Source organism: Fopius arisanus, unplaced genomic scaffold (assembly GCF_000806365.1).
Source record: "Fopius arisanus strain USDA-PBARC FA_bdor unplaced genomic scaffold, ASM80636v1 scaffold00170, whole genome shotgun sequence".
NCBI lineage: Eukaryota > Metazoa > Arthropoda > Insecta > Hymenoptera > Braconidae > Fopius > Fopius arisanus.
Window position 1 is genome coordinate 55,878 of NW_011887909.1, and position 25,260 is coordinate 81,137.

Consider the following 25,260-nt stretch of genomic DNA (forward strand, 5'->3'; position numbering starts at 1 on the left):
AAGTTTGCCTGGAAGAACCATTGCAAGTTGTTTACCTCCCCTGCGGACACATCATGACTTGCAAAACATGTAGTAAACGCTTGAAAACCTGTGGCATATGCCGCATGAAAATCAAACAACGCAAACAAATTTTCATCCCATAAATTCACGACCACGAAACTCTCAAATTTTTCTCTTAATCATTTTTCATTTAATATTTCAAAAACTTTCAAAAACTCAGTCCACTGTCATTCCCGCAGAGAATCATAAGGACGCAGAACTACGTGATTGACATACAAGTCAGCCTCGATAAGGATCGGAAAAGAACTCCGAAAGAAATCGCCATCGTCGGAATAGAAGAAAGTGTCACCGGCCACTGGATCGTCAAACCATACCACCCACCTAGTCTTTTGTCTAGAGGTATCATAAAAGCTAATAGGACCAATTCACGTTTAAATCGTGGAATCGAATGAAACGAGGGAGATTCAGAATTGTCAAGCATAGAGAGAATACTCCAAAATATCTCTCACACCGCAGCAAAGATGTACGTTGTAAACAAAGAAAATATTCCTTATCTTGAAACGATAATTTCCTGCAAACTAGTGGACCCAGAAGATTACATGCCAGACGCCCTGCCACTCATTGCTGACCAATGCCTTTTACATGGGATAGAACGACGAGGAAGGTACAACTGCGCGCTTAAACGCGTTCTTAGGGTTAAAAAATGGTTGAAAAACAACGAAGGTGTTTTCAACAACCTTGACCGCGACGACATATCGGAGCCACTTTATGCGGAAGTATATGAGCCATCAAATCCACGAAGAAGTTTCTATAACTGCGAAACTCTGGTTTTAGGGAAGGAAAAATTTACACTCCCAGTTACAACAGTACTTCCACAGTCCCCAACACCAATTGCTTTCTCTGCACACGCTTAAATCTCGACACAACTGGCACTGTGTATCTATTCCCAATCGCACAATTCCTTTCAAAAGGAGAGAAAATCTGATTAGTCACAAAGGAATTCCTCCTCCCCCTTTGTTTCAGATGATTTTTCAACTAGCCCTAGCCTTAAGTACGATCATTGGGCGCAGTTACGAGTTTCTGGCGTACGACTGTGGTACCCAAAGGGCAAACATCACGACAATTTCTCTCTTAAACGTGAAAAAATGCAACATCGAAGCAAGGGATCCCATCGTGACAGACACCTATGTAAAGCTCCTCCAATTATCTAGGTTTAAAAATGTTCACGTTAGAACCTGTCGAGTATACCTCGATAGAAGTGTTTTCAGGTGCGGAATGTTCTCGCACATTTCGGCCGTTCACAACGGCCTAGCAGAGTATTTAATTGATATAAGCGAGGAAGTGTGCATTGGCATGCACGAATATCTGAAGTGGTGATATGGAGATCACCTATTCGTCGCTTTGAAAGCTAACGAGACAGTTTGGCGAAACGCTCCCCTAGCTGGGAAGGTCGATTCAAGCGGATCCTGCGAAGGAGGATCGTATAGTGACAATTATGGATCTTGGGACGAAGCCATTGTGCAAGGGAAGTTCCACATCCGTTTAGAAGACTATTACGCAGCCGTCAATCCCGACGAGAATAAAGTTTTTCTAAAACATGGGAGCCATTGCCTCCTGTCCAAAGGCCAATGCTTAGACAGCGACGGGGCAAATGCCTATTGGAGTCATGTACCTAGAAGCAAGTGCAACTTCGGCAATTACGATGAATTATATGCAGGACCGGCCAAAAGAATTTACGATAATATGACAACCGTAGAAGGAGTAGAGGAAGTATACTCAGTAGAAAAAGGTGACGTCACGTTTGGGCTAACTAAAAGGGGAGTAGAGGAAATATGCGGCCGCCCCTTGATCAGAACGGATCACCCGAGTTTATTTATACGAGAAATAAAGAAAGGAGAAGTAGAAACAGACAGGGTCCCTATATCAACAAATAACTTGGATTTAATGTCATACGTGAACAGTAAATTCATTTACGTGGAAAAACATCTCGGGAAGCAAATGAGGAACTTGTACATTGACGTCCTCACTCAAAAGTGCGAACTGGAAAGGCAAGTGATCGAGAATTCACTCCTGATCGCCTACAGTAAACCAGCGGAAATTGCTATGCGAATAATGAAGGAGCCATGATATATGGCCACCACAGCCGGCGATGTTATTCACATTGTCAAATGCCTCCCCGTTCCGGTTACTCTAGCAAGAGAGAGTACCTGCTACAGTCATCTACCTGTAAAAGTTAATAATGTAACGATGTTTGCGACCTCGCATACCCACATACTACTAAAAACAAGCCCGAAAATCAATTGCAACTCATTCATTGCCCCTATGTACGATATCGATGGGACATGGGTGAGACTGAACCCCGAACCAGGCGCAGCCGCCCAGCCAGGCGAATTGGAACCACAAGCTAGGCCTACCTGGAAATATCAAAATCTAGCGAGTTTAGCTATCAGCGGAATCTATTCAACCAAGGATCTGGAGCGATTACACGATCATCTAATGTTCCCGGAGGAATCAACAGCAATACTTGATGCTTTTGCCAGAGGAACAATGGGCGAAGTGGTGGATTCGTCGCGATATAATTTCGCGAATCTCCTTGACGGACCGTCAATTGAAAAAATTGCAGAAAAGGCCACAGCCAAGCTATGGGGATGGCTAACCGGCTTTGGAACATTCAGCGCGGGAACAATCGGCTTTCTTATGATAGCAAAAGTCGGTGAATTCGTGATCGTCACATTCATCCACGGATACGCTCTTCATCGTGCATTCGGATGGGGAATATGGATCATTGGAGCTGCCTGGGATTCCGTCACGACCTTTATTCTACATTTCAAGGAACGCGCATCCGAGGAACCTGAAAAGGAAACGGAGCCGGAGAAGTAGAAGGAAAAAATGGAAAATCCCACGCCAGCCTTCCCCTCATCGCCGGAAAATCCAACTCCAGAAATCTACCCTGGAGCAAAGCTACGATCATACCTATGGACCCATTCCGAAGCAAATACTAACCAACCGTAATACCGAAAAGGAAAAAGGGGGGCCCAGTTGACCGTCATTAAAAAAAAAATGAAACCAAAATTTTTACGATGATCCTCGCTATCCAAACGTGAAGAAAAGAAAACCCACGATGGCCACGTTTATTATTCTACATAACCCGCGAGGCCAGGATTCCGCGCGACTATGACAAACATTCACAAATTCTCTAAACCATAATTCTTCGTCAACAATAAAACAACGGAAAGGAACGTCACACCTTTGCCTGAGAAAATTGAAGTCACCTGGACACCCGATTCACGCAAAGGCCAAACCGGATGTAACTACTGTTGCCTTTTGATGATTCTATCACCTCTGCAGTCGTAAAAAAGGGAAAGATGGAACCGCGGAATTCCTTTTTCCTCCAAACGGACATTTTCCCCTGGGAAAACCTTCCCTCCCACTTCCTAAATCCAGGAACGAAACCACGGTATAAAAACCTCTGGATGTCAGTCCAACGCCAACTACCGCAAGTCCAAGGACGTGAACCCGTTCAAAAACAAAAAAAAAATGTGTCAAGAAACGGAGTGCAGTGCGCGACGCCTGGACCAGATCGCCGCCGAGGTTCTCAAGGAGAACCTGAACCAGCAGGGGGTACACCGGTTGTACCAGCTGTTCAGGAGGTCCCTGAACAGCCCCCGAGGAAGACCGCGCACCACCAACCCCGCGAAGAGGCGGCGCGTAGCCACCCCAGAAGACCACCTCCTGGAAATCCTGTGCCTGTTGGAACCATGGGCCAGGCACATTCTGGAGGATTATGGAGAGCGCCTCCATCAGGAACGCATGGCCAGGAGAAATAAAATGGCCTGGGTCCTGGATGAGGACCTCAAGTACAAAAATTTCATCGACTTGTGGGGAATTGGGAGGCTCCATGGCGAGCCATACATACATACATTGGGAGGCCTACCCGCTGTACGAGTACCTCCCACTGAATGAGCGATACCTGGTGCCCATGTGGTGAGGACAGGTCCAGAGCGGGGCAACCATGGACCACGGGACGCCATCGACCCAACGGTAGCCCCAGGACTAAGGGACCCCAGCGACCAGACAACCAGGATTTCGTTTTGTGTTTTGTTGTGTGTGTGTGTGTGTGTGTGCTGTGTGGGTTATGTTGTACATGTTGTAAGTTAATGTTTAGAATTTTAACTTGTGTCTTAAAAAAAAATATATATATAAAAAAAAATATACCTTGTACGCTAGAATTAACAAAATTTTATTAAAAAAAAAAATCGAAATATACCTTGTACGCTAGGATTAAGAAAATTAAAAAAAAATATATATCATCAAAATATCTTGTACGATAGGGTTAAGGCAAATTTTATTAAAAAAAATGAAAAAAAAAGGAAATACCGTGTATGATAGGATTAAGGGAAATTTTTGTGTTTTGCGTGCAAATTAATTTTAAGAAAATAATTTGGATAACCGATGTATGACCTCTATTAATTATTAACAATGAATAATAAAAAAAACTTGAAAAATAATATTATACACCTCTTCAATCATTCACCCTACCCTTTAAAAATTAAGTCGTTTTCGGTTTTCGGGAGAGTTCTGCCTCTCTTGTAGCTGGTTGTGGACCTTCCGCTTTGAAGCCCTTCTTCAAACGGGTAACTCCGGACTGTTGGCCAAGCCGCTACGAGATGGCCAACGCGTCATAGGAAAAGGAAGGAGCTATTACTCCCAAATAAAAAAAAAAACAAATTATCAAATTAATGAAAAAAATATATGATAAATAAATAAAAATGGGCACGACGCCTTTAGAATCTCTGCGATTCAGTAACCGCGACCATAAGAGTCATGCTGGATTGTCCCCTGCTAATGGACTATTCAAGAGGGAATTTTTCCAAGAAGGGCGCGAAGAGGTGAATATCATAAGTGGTTGAAACCGCGAGTTTTCGGTAGTTTTGATAATACCGCTCCTCCTTCCAAAATCCCACACTACAGAGAATCTTTAAAATTATCCCCCTAATTTCCTCTCCCCTTTTTCACTCGAAGGAAGTAATAATAAAAATAAAAAAATATATATTGTGTCTCGAGCATCCGAATATGATCCCTCAAGTGTGCTTTCCTAATCAACCAAAAGTATCATTACAGTCTGTCCTATTAGGACCCACCACTTGAATAAGGAAGGAATATAAAACAATTAAGTAATGGCCATGAACCAAGGAATCCTGTTGATTGGCATATGGGTGATCGGTGTGTCCTGCCGATCACCAACTCACAAAGTCGTTCCTATACCCGAGCCGTCAGGACTATACTTCGAAGGGATGGAAGACGTGAGGCCCATCGTCAGCGAGCGGAATATCCTGACCAGTATTAATCTACAAGACCTTTATGCTTACACCAAACCTTTATCACCCATCCTAGGGAAACTTACAGGGCAGTGTCCATCCACGGACTGCCTCCTTTTGGAAAGAACGATGCTTAAATGGAGATCGAATGACCATGACGTAATGCGCCAATGGGAGATGTCCAACGACCTTATCCGACCTCTCGGAGCTGACGCGACGTACGACCATAAGACATACCAACCCAAGCTCTCACCCGACGAAACTGACCTTGTTGCTCAAATTATGCAACACATAGCATTACCCGGACAAACAAAACCCGACTGTAAAAATATTTATTTAACTTCAGGAATTCACATTCATAAGGACCAAATCAGTAATATTATCACGAATATCTTACCAATTATTTCCGAAACGCGAAACAATTTAATGAGTACGGTCTTCGACGTTATAAAAGACGCGAAACTCGGACTAATCCATGCTTATACCTTCCAACCTAAATCACTTCGAGAAGCTCTAGCCGAACTGTCAACCGAAGAAGGGAGTGCGTTCATTCCATTGCCTAGAGACGGTGTAGAATTGTTACAATTAAGAGAAATAACGGAGACTGACCTGGTCATGAAAGACGGCCGTGTCATCATCATCACAAAAATCCCATTGATAAGAGATACAGCAGAAAAAGTGTATCAAATCCACTCACATCCCGTCCTGCAGCGCCTTGGTAACAAAACCGAGGTGTACGCGTACGTAGTGCCCTCAGCCAGATATCTATGGATAACCGTAAGCGGGGTACGGTTTTCATTTATTACTCATGAGGATCTATCTAAATCCTGTAAAAGGGCGAGGGCGATTACCTCGTTTGTCTACCTCCCAAAACCCTTCATATGATCACGCGTAATGCGCCATGTGAGATCGCCTTGTATCGTATGCTAAGCAACGTAACCCTACTGTCCTGTAATATCATCATCACGGGTGCACCAACAGATTATTGGATACCCCTTCGTCGACCTGGACACTGGTTATATAGTATAAAAACCTCAACGAAAGCGGAACTAAATTGTCTACACTACTCCACCGTCATACTGAATCTAAGCTGGCACGGACAAATTAGTATCGAGAGGGGCTGTACCTTAAAAACTACCGCTGTAGAGTTAACTAATGAAGAGAGGATACCGCGTATTCCGTATATAAAAGATACCGTCCCTCATGCTCGTTTAGACCTACTCAAGATATTCCCAGGGATCATCTTTGTTCCAAATTATTACAATTCGAACAGCGAACTGGATATACAAAACCGATCCCCTTCGATTTAATTAGACGTAATTTCACTCAAAAAACTTATCAATTAACAACATCTATAACCCGAGTGAAAATCGACTTACTTTGGAGAATTCTTATCCTCGCCAACCTTGTCATTGTATTTTGTTTATATTTTTGTACAAGACTACCCACTATTATTAGACGATTAAGGCGTAATACTACGAGTGAGGAAACCCCCCCCCCCCCGTGCACTGGTTCAATGCGGAATCAGAAAATCCGGACAATGAAAGTCAAGTGGAGGAGTCACCCTTCGGAAATTTCGAACACCTGCAGGGAACCAGACCCCAACGAACATTGAGTTTTACCTTCCTTACAGCTACCTGTCCGGAACCCGAACCTTTAGTATTGGGAAATCCGCAGATCATGCGGCCTGAACAATACTATTCTATTCCTCGCAAGCCACGTCTCGTCCGACCCCTGCCTCCCATACCTCCCACTGGTGGAAATGACCTTGCCGAACAAAATCCCAACATTACTAACAAGGACATATTAGAGCTTAGTGAAGAAGTAAAAAGGGACTCGCAAGAGCCACTTGGAGTGTGAAATCAAGTGCTTACCGTCCATTGAAAAGCGACTCTCAAACAAATTATATCGCAGTCGAATAAGACCTTTGGAATTTAGAGCCTTAGTAAGTAAGATAATTTATCAATATTTCGCATTCATTTTACAAAAGGGGACTACCCCTTCGAACACCCCAGAAATAAATCGAAGGGTTCGGCCCAAGTCGCGATGAAACGAAAATGTGCAAAGTTTATCTGCAACTTTTAGTGTCACGCAAATATATCATATCATTTTGCATGAGAGTGTTCCTAGGAATAAGCATTAGCATAAGGACGAATTACCACCCCCTGCGAAAGAACAGTACTGTGCGTATCCTCGAATGAGACTAGGATCCTTAACTACGTAATTCAATCATAGCAGGACGGGGCTGACCCATTAGGTAAGAATTGTAATGTGTGCTGCAGAATTCGCAACTAAGCCCCATAAAGAAGAGGGAAAGAATACGCTTATTGTGACAAGTAGAATGTATGAACTGTAACGTGGTATTTTTACCAGTTACTGGTTCCCGACCGTTTCGCGTTAGTTATTTGACTTCCACCAGACGGGAAGTCACCTTCGATGGCGAGAGTCCTGAGAGAGAGGAGAATATTAGACTGATTTTATCTTGTTTTATTTTGAATTAAAATTACGCGCCACTGCGTTCCTGCTGAGGACATCATTGAAGATCTCGACGAGGCTGGAAGATGTCATCGGGCTTTGATGAAATTTTGGCAGTGACTGATTTATGGATGTGGTCATCGATGGAGCCACAATCCAGGCAACACATCAAGGAATTGACGCAGTTTTGCTGAGCACCAGGCGGAACCGATTGGCAATTAATGAAAAATAAGATAAGAATTATTAGAGAAGAGTTACTATTCTGTCGAGGTAGTTTGTAACGCGAAAAATTGTTTTATATTTTATTAGGCAGCGATAAGGATATACTATCATTTGTGATGATTAAATAAATTCATATTAAGCATCGCAAAAATTTGTAGCGCATGCGTGTAAAAATTATTATCTGTGTCGCGCATGGCCATTTGATTGGGATTGGTGGATGATGACTTTGTCATCCCCCCCAATCATCTAATTAATCGCGTTACCTACCTGTTGCCAATTCACGTGCGTTTTTGGAACTCACTTCCTGTTTGGTGGATATCGAGAGCTGACCTGCTGTCAATTTTTATTGTACAGAAGACGCCAGAAATTTATCATAGGACGCCATTTCACCTGATTATTTATTTTGAGGCTGTGGAGCATTTTGGACGGATTTGAGGAAAATTTTGGAGGTTTCGGGTGAGCATGGTGGCCATTTCTTTTGTGTTTTGAAGAATTTGTTAAAGACTGTGGGCAGAGATTCTATTTTTTTTGTTGGTGTTACGTACACCTGTGTCCTATGGACCATTTGTTGGATTATTCTTTCAGAAAATCTCTGGCCACTTCTTTCAGTGATTTTGATTCTCTCTCTCTCATCCGAAAATTGGGTTAAATTTAGTTTATGTAAAATTTTGTTAGCTACGAATTTTAGTGAGGTTTTGCGATTTCTGTTTGATGAATTTGTGTCGCAAAACATGGAGATTCTCGCCATTGAATTAAGTTTCATTTGAAGGTCTCGTGGCCCCGGAAAATTTTCTCTCTCATTCGGAATATTTTTTTTATTATATTCAGTTTATTTAAAACTTTATTAGTTACGATTTTCCGTGAGTTTTGCGACTTCTGTGTGATGATTTTGTGTCGCAAAACCTGTTACTCTCGCCATTGAATTTAATTCCTATTTATTAGTTTCAAGGTTTCGTGACCTGCGAATTATTCTACCTCTAGTGTTTGTATTTATTTTGTGTATGTTTGATTGCTCGAGATCACGTAGACTTATCGATTTTTCGAGTTACTGTTTAGAGTGATTGAATTAATGTGACAATTTCTTGTAAAGTATTTCTGATAAAACTTTTGACTTCTCCGACTGCTAACAATTGAGTTTTGTAACTCAATTGTTTTCCGTTAATTTTTCTTTAGTTTTGTTGATAATGACAACTCGAATCTCGTGACTCAGTTGTTTGATATTTTAATTAATTCTGACTTCTGTGACTATTTTATTATTTATAAATTTATTTATTTTGAAAACTTCTAGACTTCAGAAAAACCTGTATAAACTTAATCAGACGATTTGACTTGACCGATTAATTTAAATGTTCTGTAACACGTAGTCGATTTAAGGGGATTTTATTTTATTAATTTTTTTTTATGTATCGAGACTGATTTTTTTTATTAAATATTCTTCTCCCCGACAATTCTTATTTTATTTATTTTTTGCTGAGGATCGCAGTTGCATCCCCTTTCAGCTTCCGATTATTTGAATCTCTACGTAACGAGCTACAGGAGTTATTGAAGCTGAGAGTGTAGAAGGACTGTGTTTACGGTGGTCATTCCGTTTTTAATGACCTGGCGCCTGACTAAATTTTTCTGATTTTATTTTTGGGGTGATTTGGTGCCAGAGGGCGGGCTGATGGACGAAGGGTTCCGTGAACCTTCGAAAATTACGTCGCAGAACGTATGAATGAATAACGAATGAAAATTTATGTAAGTATGCTTCTATGTAAAATCCACTATGTTCAACCGAAAACCCAAGATAAAACCCACGACCCTAGTAATTAATGTTATAAGAATCATGCGTTCCAGCATGAAGTAAATAATTAAAGAGAAGGAAGAAATTGAAACTTTTAGCATTAAGTAGTCCCCCCCCCCCCCGATCGCTTAGTTAACACATCAAGCTCTGCTATTGCAAAGAGGACTTTGCAAATTCTTCATCCCCGGAGGTGTCGCGGATCCCGCGGTTTTTCGGGACCTTTCCCCTAATCTTGGAATTTCCCGACGGTTTTGGGGAACAGCTGCCAACAGGCGGGGGATGACTCATGCTCCTCGTGCACAAAAGCGCACCCCTCCCTGGCCCCAGATTGAGACCAGGAAACGGTACGAGACGTCTCGACTCCTCTGGTAATCCGGGTTGTAAATGTCAGCCTAATGAAAAATTATGACACTAAGTCGCCGCCACGACGGCCCGCGAAACAGAGACATGGAGCCCGGCAGCGGACTCACTATGGCTTAACGCCCTGCAACAACCCCCGCTTTTGAAAGGGCCTTAAAACCGACAGGTGGGTGACAGGAAGCGCAAACTCTCTCCCACAATGACCCCAAAATTAATAAGATCTCGCTGATAGGCCGAAACGTCGTAAAAGTCGGGAATAAGGAGATCACACCACCCGAGCTACAATTGCAGCTGTCAACGGTTTTCCCCATTCTCAGAACAAGACAATGAACTCCCGAATTTCCAGATACGGACCGCCACGATGAGTGACTAATCCCGGCATATCAATTGATCCCTCTGAAAAATAACGGTCGCGGGCCTAGGTGGGGGATGATCTCCACCAAGGGTATATATGACCCCGCCCCAGCCCGCAAAGGGCACTTCTTCGTCGACTATCACTTCTTAGTCAACTATTATTTCGATTTCGACGACTTCGTCAAGTCTCCTTAATTCACCAAGTTGGTTCATCGCCAGTTTTCACCTGCATCAGCCAAGTTACTCTCGGGGAAGCGGAGTCATACCTACAAGACGAGACCGTCTTCATCAACAATTACGCCTGAGCTGCGTGAGTTTATTGCGGACTAGTTGAGCCATTCCACTTCAGAAATTGCCACGCCAGAGTCGCGTAAGCAAGAAAAAATTGAATTGGCAACGTGGACTCCCCTGGACTCATTCATTGCGGGTTTAAAGGATAACACTTGTACGGAGTGACAAGTACCCGATGACTGACCCACTGACACAGTCCAGCCTCAAAAGCGCGTCACCAAACTGCAGAAAGCATTCGCTTTGTTGGTGAACGAGGGCCGAGCGAGCCACAAAGCGGTCCGACATCTAAAGAGGGACCATTGGGATCTTTTGTTACACCGCCCGAACCCCCGGTTCGGCACCTTCTCACCTGCCAGGTGAACGACCTGTACACCTAGATCATCGCAACCAATCTCCGAGTTCGTCGACCTCATCTTCACACCCCGAGAATCGTCTCATCTTCGAGAAATCAGCGAGATCTACCCCTTCAACCTTCGAGGGAACCGCCGAGTCTGCCGCGACGCGACTGAGTGATCGCGCGCACCTTCCACTTCCCCGTTTATCATCAACTGTAAGTCTTGAATCAATTGTAATTCTTCCTTCACCGCAGTCTTACCTACTTCTCCCATCAAATTGAGCGGTTTTATCTTGGATTGTTGTAACAATCCTGTGTTTTTAGTACCCCAATACATATTTCTAAATTAATCAGTAGAAGGATTTTCCCTCTCTCTCTGCGTGATTCTTTCACTAATTAGAATTCCTGCGTAACCTAGCATGGTACACTTCAGTGTTTCATCCCACACAAAACTAGCACACTTTACTTCGGTCTCCGTTTGGACGTAACTGGTCGCGGTCAAGTTATTTTTGGGGCTCGCCCTTTTGAGAAATAATCGATCGTCCAGCCGCCCGGCGGCCGCAACAAATTGAGTTTCCTATCTCAGTTATTTTAATTAATTTATCATTTCTTTTCCGACATTCGCAACTTGAGTCTCGTGACTCAGTTGTTTAATATTTTTATTATTCTGATTTATTTGACTATTCCATGATTGTTTATTCAATTTATTTGATTTCGATTAACATTATTAGACTTCAGAAAATATTTGTTTAATTCTAATTAGACGACAGTGACTGTCAAAAATTATATTGTCTGCAGTAACGCTTAGTTGATTTGAGGGGATTTATTTATTTATTTTTTTTTGTGAATCGAGACTGATTTTTTGTATTAATTAAAAACTGTTCTTTCTGAGAATTTACCATTTTACTTATTTATTTTTTTTTTTGTCAATCTCAGTTGCATCCCCTTTCAGCTTCCGTCTATTTTCGAATCGCCACATATGAGCTACTGGAGCAACTGAAGCTGAAAGTATTTTGATACGGCGGTCTTTCCGTTAGAATTGACCTGGCACCCAATAATTTTGATTTTTCATTTTTCATCTTTTCTGTCGGTGTTTTGGTGCCAGAGGGCGGGCTAATGGACGGAGAGTTCCGGGAACCTCCGAAAATTATGTCGCAATTTCAGATTCTCCCCTTAGCTCAGTGTATTAAAGGCATTAGCCCGCAGTTTCCCTCTCACGGAAATCATCGTGCCTTCCCCGGAAATTATTATATTGAATTCACCGGCCAAGGTCACAACTTTCATCAAAAGTTTCTTACACCATCACCTAACCTTCATATGTAATCTCTGCCTCGAGAGATTACATAGGAACGATGCTGAATTATTGTCAGAATTCTAAAGCCTCACACCTTGAGATCACCTAATATGGGACCGTTACCTATTCTGCTATGGATACACCTGTAGTTGTTGATGATTATGTACGTTAAAATACGATACTGAATTCTCGACGTGTATTTATAAAAGGCGGACGGGCCTTCGATCTGCGTGGATATTTTGTAACGAGCATCGGGGATGCCCGTTAGTATCCCAGAGAAAATTAATAACGAGAGAGAGAGTGCGAGAATAGGACTTTATGGGTATGTCAAAATTATGATTATTTTCCCCCTTTGGGGTGGTGTATGGATTTTAGGGTTAAGGTTTGGTTATTTTAGGTCCGGCCCAAAAAGCCGGCGCTCCAAATGAAAGGGTTCTTGAGGGTTAGATGGTACGGGTGGAAGGCCGCATGGGGACACGAAAAACACCCCTACGGATTGCCAAGGGCTGTTACGGGTGGAAAGCCGTCCGGGGTAGAACCAACCTTCATCCCGACGGAATGCCAAAAACTTTAGGATTAGTTACGGGTGGAAGGCCGCTCGGGGTAAATCCAGCTCTTACCTCGGCGGAATGCCAATTAATCGAATAAAATTACGGGTTAGTGAAATAATTTAATACGTTTAAGGTTAGTGATTTAGGTCTTCTAACCCCGGGAATCCAGGAGAATCAACCGAGAGAAAAATACCGCGGAAAGAAAAATTTCTGGTAATGAGAATTAATTCAAATTTGAATTAATTCTCCCGCGAAGGGCTTGACCCTTAATAGGGTAGAGGGATCCACCAATCGACACCGGATCGATTGGCAGGCGTGATTAGGGGGTCAGCGTAACGCGACACTGACCTCCGAAAATCAGTTACGCGTTGACCGTGAAACACCACGCACGTGAGTGAAAAGTATGAAGTGGGACTTGACGAATGCACCACCCAGAACATCTGATAATACCCAGGATGGTCCAAAAGAGGAAAAGAAAGGCGTCCAGGGGATCCAAGGTGAGTTTTTACGGGTTATTTTGTGTTAAATTCCCCTTTTTGGCGGCTCCCCAATAATTAATTGGCGGTGATGAATTGTTCCGAGCCATGGAAATGGCGTCGGCTGTTCCCCCGAAACTGGGTGGTGTTTTTGAGGAATTGTGGGAGGATTTTCCGAACAGATTCGGCGTGTGTTTTCCCCCAGTGCGGTTGGTGGGTTGTTAGTGAGGATTTTTGGGATTTTAGGGGTTATTTTGGGGGATAGAGTTTGTGTGTGAAAAGGTTCCACGGCCAACAAAGGGCCAGTGGTTTTCCCTCATGGCGTCATCGAGATAACCAGCGAGTGGCATACGCAACAAGTATGATTAGCGCATTAAAATTCCACGTGGATATTATTTCGCCTAGCGTGGTTGATTACCGATTTTTATGTGTAGGATTTTGTGAGGATGTTCGGGATAATGTTCTGAGCCGTATGGCTCAGGGTTTTCCAAAATCCACCAGGTGGATTTCGAGATTTTTAATTTTTAAGGGATGTAAATTTTCGGTGGTGAGTTATCACTCACCGTTAACCGAGCGGTGAAGCGTAACGCGCTCGCTCTCTCTCTCTCTCACTCTCTTGGAATTTGATGCGTTGTGGCTTCGAGCCCAACGAGTTCATACTTTTTTTTCTTTTCTTTTGTTTAGGGGAGTTTGAGAAAATATTCCTCGGATTATCGGTGACCGATTATCCTTGAGGCCACATTCCAAGGGCACTATTTTAGGTCTTATGGGCAACTAGCGATTTGATTTGGGGTTTTGTTTGGGGAGAATTTATATCTCGAGCAATTAAAATATTAATGATATTTCAAAATAATTAAAATGATAGTAAAAATGCGCAGGTAAAGGCAGTTCCGTAAATCTTCTGTAATTAATTATTTTTTTCCTTGTATTGACTTTTGACTCTCAATGGCGAAACACGTAAGGACAATTTTGGAGTTATTTTCTTTTTTTTGAATGCCTTTCATATTTTTCCCGATTTTTCCGATGACCTTGTTCCCACCTACAATCCACCCCTCTCTCCACAACAGGCATACTGAGCGACCCGAGGACCGTCACCTTTCCCGAAAGCCTAGCTATCCTTTCCGTTCCCTTTTGGATTCCCTTTTTTGGATTTTAGAGAATAAGTTTGAGTTAAGATTTTAGGATTTCGAGGTAGGATTTTCGGTCAAACGAATATCGAGATTAGTTAAGTTTAGGATTACAGAATTTTCCGGTTTGGTAATTCCGGTTAAAAATTACCTGGCGCCCATTTGATTCAATTTTAGCAGGTTTATTAGGCTTAGGGGAAGTAGGGCGAAGGTAATGGGCATTTTCCATTCCCCGAGAAAATGTCACGTTACAATTTACATTGCGACGTTTTCAATCAATATTAATTTTTGATGAATGGAGTTGTGCTGCGTGTTCATTTGATGGGAGCAAAGATTGAATATCTCATGGATGACACTACATATAATTAGAAAGTACAAATTGATGAGGGCTATGGGATGGTGATAGCCCACGTAACAACGCTGGCGAAAACAACTGCAAAGTAACCTTGACGCGTGTTTAAGTCGAAGTGTCTTACATTGTGGAATTTTAGGGAAGGCGATCGATGACGTCATTATAGTGGCCTAAGAAAATTGTCATTGGTTTTGTTGACTATATCAGCTTTGATGAAATGAGATAGTAGAATCCTCGGAATGTCCCGAACATTAGAATCAACTTTCTATATTTGAATGCGGATGACAACCAAGTCTCACTAACCCTTTGCAGCCACGTTATACCAGGCAGTCTTTCCCAGATATGAAGGTTTTCAACAACTTATTCGCTGAAACCGCAACGCATTTTAGTGGTCACGGTAACAGCTTCGGTCGTTGAGCATACTATGACGGGTTCTGCTCGCGTGCATTTGATCAAACTGTCAGTCAACAATAGCGTTAGTTGCGCTATCACTTTCCGACGCATCAATTGGAGCAGTCTAACTTGCTGTCCATATTCCCTGGTACCCAACTTTGAGCAATGATCGTCAGTACCCGGTTGCCATTTACTTCGGTTCAGAAGAATGAAGAAGTTAGTTTGATAATTTCGGAATACCCCCCTTTGACACAAAAATCAATTAACATCTTATCTCTAATGGAGCCAGAAAAGATTCCGGGATATATCGTTTGATGTTTGTGGGCAGTACTGCACTACTGTGCCTTACTGTTTCTTCAATGGTTGATCTCTTCAGTACTTGTACAGCTTCTTCTGTTCACACACAAAACGTAACGATCGCATTGGTATAGAACCGTTTTAAAACATTTCTTGAAACAAAATTTGTAATGTAATAATTTGAGTAAACCTTTTCAGAGCCGTTCTAGCAATGGTATTTTCCACCCTATTCAACGTTGCTGCAAAGAAAAGCCATTTGTACCCTAATCTATCACTTGTTAAGAACCGAAAGAAGTAAATTATATAATCACTTAAAATAGACAACAATATGTGACGTGATGATAATAATAACTCCCCAAATGAGAAAGCTGGTATTTAAAAAAAAGAAACTGAGACAAGTAAAAGTTTCGCTCAATTGATTCCGGAAAAAAATCGTGTTTCCATAAAATATGGCGCTCCTAGAAATAAAAAAAACGCAGAAAATGTAAATGAAAAAACCAAGAAATGTGATACGACTCCATTGAAAGGATTCAGTAATGAAAATAAAAAAATCAGAGGCAGGACAAACTTACTTGGCGCAGTTTTTCCCAAGAACTAGAGTTAAAGCCAAAGATTATCTTCGGTCACTTTTAATTATTAATCAAATTATAGCATTATCCTGTAAATAAAACCGCGCCAAGTAAGTTGGTCCTGCCTCTACTGATTTTTTATTTTTAAAAACGGCCGAGGGAGCGTTATAAATTCTCCAAACTCGGCGACTTACTAATTTATTACATCATACCATTTCAAAAACAATGTTGAAAGAACGATTTTCGGAGTGGTAGGGTCTACGAGTGATACCTAACATATTCTAATTTTAGCCACGGCGCATCCCTCATGGCACACTTCGGTGCTGTGCATGAGGGGTACAGGACATTCCTCGTAAAAAGGCCGCTCGATAATCTTCGTAGGTACATTCCCGCAGTATTAGTCATAGGTTGTCACGCATGATTTTGTTTAATGTTTAGTTAGGGGAAACATTACAGATACCAGACGTTAGTCAGTGAATGAGTCCACCCTGCTAATTAATTAATTGTTTGGATCTTAGTTTGAATAGTCACAATAAATACTAGTCCGAACGGTATTGAAAGTTTAATTCCGTTCATTTTTATTGGGGTAAATTCCCGCAAGCCCAAATCCCCCCTGTTCACCCAGCCCTCTTTTCATAACCTAGCATACTGAGTAACTCTAAACCGTTACCTTTCACCGAAGATGCAATTTATCCTACCATGGCCTATTTTTTCAAAGTGAAACTTCTTTTGCAGAGGTAGTGAAATGAAAAATCTTCCCGAAAATAGGAGTGGAATGAGTGGAAAAATACCTCTCTCCTTCTCTTTACCCCCCACTCTTCTTCTTTCATCAGATATTTCTTTCTGCTACTAGGAGTGAAATGCTTGAACGTATCACGAATATCGCTCAAGCTTGACGACCATCTTGGTTTGAAAATTTACGTTCTTACTAAAAGTAGTTTTCCATTTTTTTGGAGGAATAAAGTCAGCTTAGAGATTTTTTCTTGAATGAGTGAAAATGAGTGTTGACCCCGATCGGTTAAAAGATACCTAGTGCCCATTTATTTGGAACAAGGAGGGCGAAGGTAACCGTCATTTTAAACCCGCGTAAGAAAATGTCACGTTAAAAGCATGAAAATTTTTTAATCGTAGCATTTAATCATAGCAGTACCTCTTCATCCAGCAAATGAGAGTGGAGCCGTCTCTTTTGACCTGCATAACGTGTCAGGGTTACTATTCCACGGAGACCAAAATCATAGTGGTACTGCTGACTAAGTTGTTGCTGTGCCAAGCTATACAGCGCGAATATCTTTATGGTGGAAATATAATATATTACAGGCACGCACATGTTTCAAATGATGAGAAAATTGAATATTACCTTCTTCGCTAATATCCTGGTATTTCGAAATCCTTCACCAAACAAATTTATTTCAGCAATCATAGCGCTATCCGGCTTCATCATACATATTGGTCTAAACATCGATTTTAAATTATCTGGGAGTTCTGTTCTACCTGCGTATCCTGGATTCATTGTGATGAATATACCACAAGTGGGCTTAAGCACGATAGTGGAACCTTCAAATATGAACTGAGATAAATTTTGTGAGAGGCTGGACAAAATAGAGAGGATCTGTTGCGCGACTACTGATAACACCTCAACATCGATCCTGAAAATAAATATAGACAAAATAGAAAATTGCACTTCAGACAGAGTTCATATTATGAACATTATATCGCGAAGTACTAACCGGTTAAACTCGTCGAAGCAGCCCCAAGCCCCAGTTTGTGCCAAACCAGAGAATAGCTTTCCTATACTTTTGTAATCGAGACTTTCCGAGCAGTTTTGAACAATGACATTGAAGCCCAATGCTTTACCGAGATCTTTTACAGTTTCTGTTTTCCCTGTTCCTGCTGGTCCCTTGGGGCTCCCTCCGCGGTAAAGATGCAGAGCAGTAGTTAATGTGATGTAACATCTACAGAGATATCAAGTAAAATAGCAAATTTAGTATCGAACTTTTGAAAACCGAGTACGACGCATAACGTCAAAGATCTAACGACATGAAAACGAATTGAATATCGATGGTAAATTATTAAAGAACTAGAAAATGATAAGACGCTGAATATTGAATGCTGGTAGTAGATTCAGAAATTCTATATTAATAAAAATAATTTCCATTAATGGTAAAATTATCAGTGGAAATCAAATATTATAATCGAAGACTTGATTCTAATGTTAAAATTTCGCTTCATTTTCAATTTCCAACAGTATAGAATTTATGTCTGCAACGATGTTATTGTCCATCCATATCTAAATATGGTTGCTAAGTTGGTAATGTAAATCTCTTTCTACATCAGTCTTGTTAATCTTCCTCCAGTAATTTGTGTTGTAATCGAGTCAGTCTCGAAAAAAGAATCTAGAAAAAATTGGCAATTCACTAAGTGAATGTTGGATAAAGCTCGATACTAAAGACTATGCAAAGCTCTCAATCGAGTTTTCGTGAAACAAATTGTCCCGTCGCATGCATTGGTTTAAATTTATGGTCTGCACTAGTAAACCAATAAATTCCTGTAGAGTTCAAGCATTTTTCGCCTTTTATCCAGATTGAATCGATACGCCGTGAATATGAGATGTTAGTCGAATTGGTTTGCCTATTTGTATAACAATACGAATACCGATCGGTCAACGGGGTGATTGCTAAGCGTTCAGTATTGCCAAGATATTCGTAGCCGTATCTGGAGTGGGTATTAGTTTGTCTCACCACACAGTCATCAATATCTTTATCCCAGTAGAAGCGTAACTGAGACAACCATTCGAATGAAGATATATCTCTACAATCTGAAACAAAGAATCACACATTGTGGCCATCTGCAGAGTATATAATATAATATTCGGAAATGGACAATGAATTCCAATATCAATATGACGATCTACTAACTGTTTTTATACATCATTTCAATCACATCACGTGCATGAATTTCGATGACTACAATTGCTTTATATTTCATACGCTGCAGGTGATCCAAATTATTACGAAGATTATCGGAGTATAGGACCAGTATTTGATTTTGCTTGAATTTCAATTTTTTTAGTGGTTTCTTCGAATCCATGAATCTATTTAATTGAAGGAAATAAAAAACAGATGTTGTCAGTTTCAGATGAGAATTAGGTAAACCAAGTTATCAGGGGTCTAATACACATTTCACGAAACAGCAAAATAGCTGCAATTTTAGGAAAGCAGTCCCCGAAATGTGCGAAGTATAAAGAGAGTAAAATTCATCAAAAACTACGGTAGACTTCTCACATCTTGAGTTGAATTAATGATGCACAACTCCCACAAAATCTAAGGTGACTGCAATGATTTTTCGCGGGATAATATTGCACTTCATAATTTTGGAGTCCAGACGTAATTTTTGAAGAATGTTTTTGGTCGTATATGGATATAATATTTTGCCAATTAAATAGGACCTCAATAGATACCGTATTTCTTTGAATTTTTGAGTAAAATTAGTAGTATAAAGTAGACATCTGAAGAAGAGAGACAGAAGGTTTTCAACTACGTAAAAAAGTACAAACCTAGAAAGTCTACATGGGGGAAATAGCGGTTAACAATAATAAAAAAAAATCGTAAAAGTCACACTGAGAAGAATCGGAACTTCATGGAAACTGAAACAGGATCGCCTTTGGTCATTAATACCCAAATTGACGCCGACAACAAGTGGATGCTACAAAAGGCCCACGACAGTGAGCGATAGAGAAACAGAGATAGCCTGCCTCCACTACAGGGAAAGGAGAGAAGGCAATCTAAAATGAGAAGAGCTACCCACGACGTGACGAAAATAGGAACCCCAAGTACCTGTAATAGGCTACGCTAGCAGGGGAAAAAGAGCAATGCCCCAAATAAATTGGAAGGGCCTCCCACCGTCCCACGTGCCACATAGAGAAACAACAAATATATGAGTTTCTTTGGAGTTTCAACGCAATATGAGAGGAAGCTAATGAAAAAGTAGAAAAACGAAGGACTAATAAACCAAATCCACTAGCTGTTGGAGCTGCTGCTGGCCACCCTGTGCATCGGCCATGATAGAGGGGAGAATCGAACGCGCTTTCGTTTTAAAAAACGCAAAAGTTGGTACGCATCCCCCAATTTGTATTCGGTTCCTATACTTCACATGCTTTAGATGAAATCATTTACCATCAAAATCCCATTTGTTCGAGCAGTGGAAATTTCCCTTTGTTTTCTAAGCTTATGAAAAAAAGGGGGCGATGGAATTATCCATGTTATGTTATTCCAGATCAGACTACCCATTTAGTCTTGTTTACCAATTCAGTTAGTTCAGTCGTTTTGTACCCGGTCATCAGATCAGCTTTTCCGAAATTGAGTCCAGTCTTGTCTACCAAATCCGTGAACCAGTCTTTAAGTTCAGACTAGAAATTCAGTCTGTGAGTGAGCCAATTTGTATTCCAGATCAGTACAAATCCAGCGTGGACCAGCGCTTCTCGGCAACCATCGTCGGTGTCTGCGCGGCCGCAAGATACTCCGGGAAGGCAGATTCAACAACGACAAGGAATCACAAACCCAGCGTAAATCCAGCTTGGACGAGTTTGTTCCGCTGACAATCACTAGTCTCTCCAGGATCGCGAGTTACTCTTAGAAGGCCGATTAACCGACGAAAATCCGAGAACCTCCAATTCTGGGTAATGCATCAACTTGAACCTGTAGAGAGATCACATCTCCTTCTCGTTCCATTTGTTTAATCAGCAGTAATCGTACTTGAACTCTCGACACATTACATTAAAAATACTACTCCTCCTACTTCTTCAACTCGGTTTTTACCTCGGATTGCCTACCATATATGTTATGTGTACAATTAAGAATGAAAATCTAACTCGAAAGGGTCTATACGGTGTTTTTTCTCTTGGTATGAGTTATAAGTCATTCAGTCATTTAGTCACGCCCCCTTAAAGATAACGCTCAATTTATTTATATTTTTTTTAGTTTCTACTTCTCTGGCCCAGTCACTGAGGTTTTCAATACCTTGTGACCGCAGCCCAATGTTTAAACTTTCAAAATCGTCTCTAATTCGTTCATTTCCATTTTCCAACGCGTTGAAAGACTTTTGATTGCGTATCTTTTTTGTTTTTATTTCTTTCATTGAAGAAAAATTCACGTAGCAAAACTTGTCCCTTATTTCTATAGGGCTGAGAATTGTTCATATATTCCTGAATTTCCCGTATTTGTCGTAACTATCAGTCATGATTTAAAATGATAACATCAGAATCGAATGCCATGAGGGTTTCATGCTTTGTGTTTTCTCATTTCATACGGATCTGTTAAATCAAGTACAAATTAATTATTCATAAAAGAACCTTTGAGAATTCCACGACATATGTTTATTAATTGTGAATGATGTAGCCTATGAAAGTTGAATCCGATTGTGTTCCTGTATATTAAAATGATTCAAATATTATTATATGTCCCTTAATTATAAATCGAATTTCAGAACTTATTATATGGAAAATTTTCCTTATTAATCTAATACGTATGTAATCCTTCCCCGTCATAACGGAAAAAGTGTTATTTCATGTTCCATTCAGGGATGGGACAAGCATTTAGCTCAAAATATTCATAAGTATGGAAGTGCATGCAGGCGACGAAAAACATGCCACAAATGAGAATTACGTAGAATGCATAGCATATGCACAATTCTGCCTATTATAGTAATTATGACTGGCTTCGTTACGTCATCACAATCACTTTATCTTTCATATCAGTATTCTATCGTCGGATTTTATGCTACTATACTCACTTGGATCGTAAAAGTGCTACAGTACAGTCACTCGTCCACTGTATCTGAGTGGACGTTATTCCTGGCTGGCTCGGCCACTCTCTTACCCACTTGTCTCGTTTCCCCACCATTTTTCGAAGCGCTACACGACATTTGCCTAGTGCATGCTTGAGGCAGGCGTGCATTCTCATTTCTGAAACGAAAAAGATATCATTCAGTGTCTTTCGGGAATGAATGGTCCTTCTACATCGAAAGAAGTCCTTGACGAAAAATAGATAAGACCGAGACGAGTACAAAACAACTGGAATTGCAACCTCTCGATCTAGTTGAATAGACACTAAGACTGGTTTTGAGACATGGCTATATCTGTTTTTAGCCTTTACCCTGTTTACCCTGTTAATTTAGCCTGAAAATGTAATGAAAGAACCAATTGAGGGTCCGAATTTCAGTATGGTTGGATCAACCCTTCTTGAGTAATAGAGATAATACTGGACAAATAACCATGCATATGTGCTGTAACGTGGTATTTTATTTTTTCGACCGTTCAGCGGTTTTAAGACATCCAGGCGAAAAGTACACCATTGGCGAGGCAAGAGCCTGTCGGTCTCATTTTTTTTAAATATCATCATTATTTTCGGTTATTTTGGTTTTCTCTTTTGGAATTTTTTTTTCCTTTCACGTGCTTGTCTTCTTGGAAGACGCAGAAAAATTTGCGAGAAAGTTTGGAGTTGCGGCTAGATTTTGGAACTTCCCGGGGAAACTCACGCTAGCGTCTGGACTTCGAAAATATTTTGCTCCACGTTAACAACTACGCGGATTTTTTGTTTCTAATTATTGAGCTTACTAATCAATGAGATATTCACAGAGATTTTTAATAATCTATGAATTATTTATAATGATTTTAGGAGTACCAATAATGAATTTTAGCAATTAAGTATTAGTTGGGCTCCTATCAAAAATGAAGTTGTGAATTTGATTAGCGACGTTGTTTGATAAGCAATCGGAAACTTTTCCCGTAGGTGATGAGTCAATTAGAGTATTGACCAGTTCCGTCACCTGTTGAGCATTATCGTTCCGCCATTAACGATACTTCTCGTTTAGAAGCCCGACCGATAACATTAATTTTCGTTGACACTCTAACAGTGGGCTCGACTACTTTCAGGTATTCGGGAGCCAGGCTATTAGAAGAGTCGTAATAATAGTCTCATCCTAATGGGTACCCAATAAGCGAACCATTGTGTGCGAAGAAATCCTAGTAGTGACGATATTCCCGCCAGCCACGTCGAGCGGTTGAAAAATTGAAATTTACGATGAGAAACCCTCAAGAACATATTTCGATATTCGTTTTCGGTAAATATGATTTTTCTACCAAATCATGCAACTATAAATGTGGAAGATAAAAATTTGCCAAGGTGATATTTTGAATATATTCCTAAAAATACCATTGCAGATTTTCATATCGCATTCGCAATGAGGAAATAAATGTTCCCATTAATTACCTGGTGGACCATGCCTTATGGCTTGTCATTTCGATCAAATGATCGAATTATATATCTAAAAATAGACATATTTTTTAGTTAACTGTCTACTCTTGGCTAACATTATGGAATGTTGCTCAATCGAAACCGCGGGAAAGTGGTAGACATCTTCCATCATGAGTAATGGGAAGGAATAAAATAGGAATGATAGTGCATCAGAAAACCCGATTTTTCCATTGAGCATTATCATTCCTCGAAAATCTCGGGCGTATTTGTAATTTATTAGGGCCTATGTCAGTTCTGTCCTTTGCTCTTTTCTTCTCAGAATCCTTCCTCTTGTATTTCACGATTCTTAATTATTATTCATTTCCTCTGCAAGGACTATTACAACCATTGGTCATAATATAATAATTAAATCGTGTAATAATGCGTGAACAAATAGTGGTATAAGACTTACACCACTATTCATCCACGAATTGTTTGCTTCATATTATTGGGTATAGTTATCGTTCCACCTCAGTAATGGACAATTATTTAATTTTATTGCATTGCTGCAAATATCATCTGAGGAATCACGCTATAAAAAACTTCCCGTCTACCTTGTAGAAAAAATGATTGCCGTATGAAGGACGGCGGTGTCCGATATATACACGAAAAGTGAAATGAAGAAATGGCTAGGAGCCAAATAGGTCAATTGGGAGAGCACCCGATGCAGTCTCGTTCACGCAGCGGTACCGCATGGTTGCCCGCAAACCCTACCCCTATTTTTAAGTGTGACTGGCAATAATTTCAACTCGCCATAGTTTTATCCAACACCCCCATAACGCTTATTAATCATCATCCATTCCCCCAACAGCAATCGAGCCCCCGACACGCCAGCTCAAATTGTAACCTTACATGCAGGTGCGTAAAATGTAGTGAGACGCATGAGTCAGAAAAATGCCTCATTGCCAACAACTCCAATAGGCAGAAGCTAAGGTGCGCCAACTGCGGTCGGAACGGATATCCGGCATCCTACAGAGCATGCCTTTACTACAAGAGCGCTCTCTCCCTGCTGAAGCAGAACCTTCAGATCATCCAACCTCAACTGCACAATCCATCCCTTACCCCCCCTCCCCCCCCCTCCCTATCTATGGAACGACTACAGCAGCCACGCCTGCAAATAGCCGCAATAAACGTCAACTCCATACTATCCCACCAGAGGAGAAACTTCCTCTTCAACTTCTCAAAGAAACACCACCTTGATGCAGTCTTCATCTCCGAGACCAAGCTGAACTCCAGACACAAAAGAATATTCTCTGAATACACCCTCTACCGCACGGACAGGCCTAATGCAGTGCAAGGTGGAGGTACTGCAATACTGCTCCGAAACAGCATATCGCACACACTAGTAGCATACCCTAGATCTGCCAGCAGCACGATCATCCAGTACACCATCATCAAACTCAAGATTGCTGAAGACAAATACTTATACATCATATGCCTATATGCCTCACAGCCTTCCCGTATCAAACAGAACTTCATGAACGAGTTCAGCTAGATATCCTCCGAGCTCAGGCTGGACCATTCCGAAAACTACTTCATCATAGCGGGCGATTTCAATATGAGGCATACCTTACGAGGAAACCACTCGAACGAGGTCCACGGACCTGCATTAATCGATTGGTAGGTCACAAATGCACCCTTTTACAACTGCAAACTCCTTCCCGCTAGCACATCTACATATAACCCAGTCGAAACCTACCTGGACCACTGCATCATCGACTCCCGGTTCAATATCATCAATTTGCGGAACAACAAATTACCCACCATTGGAGTAA

General features: G+C 41.1%; 1 protein-coding gene across 1 annotated transcript; it reads right to left on the bottom strand.

Annotated features, from left to right (window-relative positions):
* Positions 1-17,334: 17,334 nt before the first annotated feature.
* On the bottom strand, positions 17,335-25,052 carry LOC105272401 (dynein heavy chain 2, axonemal-like). Its single transcript, XM_011314519.1, has 6 exons — positions 24,937-25,052; positions 24,840-24,894; positions 18,849-18,973; positions 17,924-18,148; positions 17,554-17,842; positions 17,335-17,484 (listed from the first exon to the last, which is right to left on the bottom strand). The coding sequence occupies exons 1-6, from the start codon at positions 25,050-25,052 to the stop codon at positions 17,335-17,337; spliced, it is 960 nt and encodes a 319-aa protein (XP_011312821.1).
* Between the last annotated feature and the right edge of the window lie 208 nt (positions 25,053-25,260).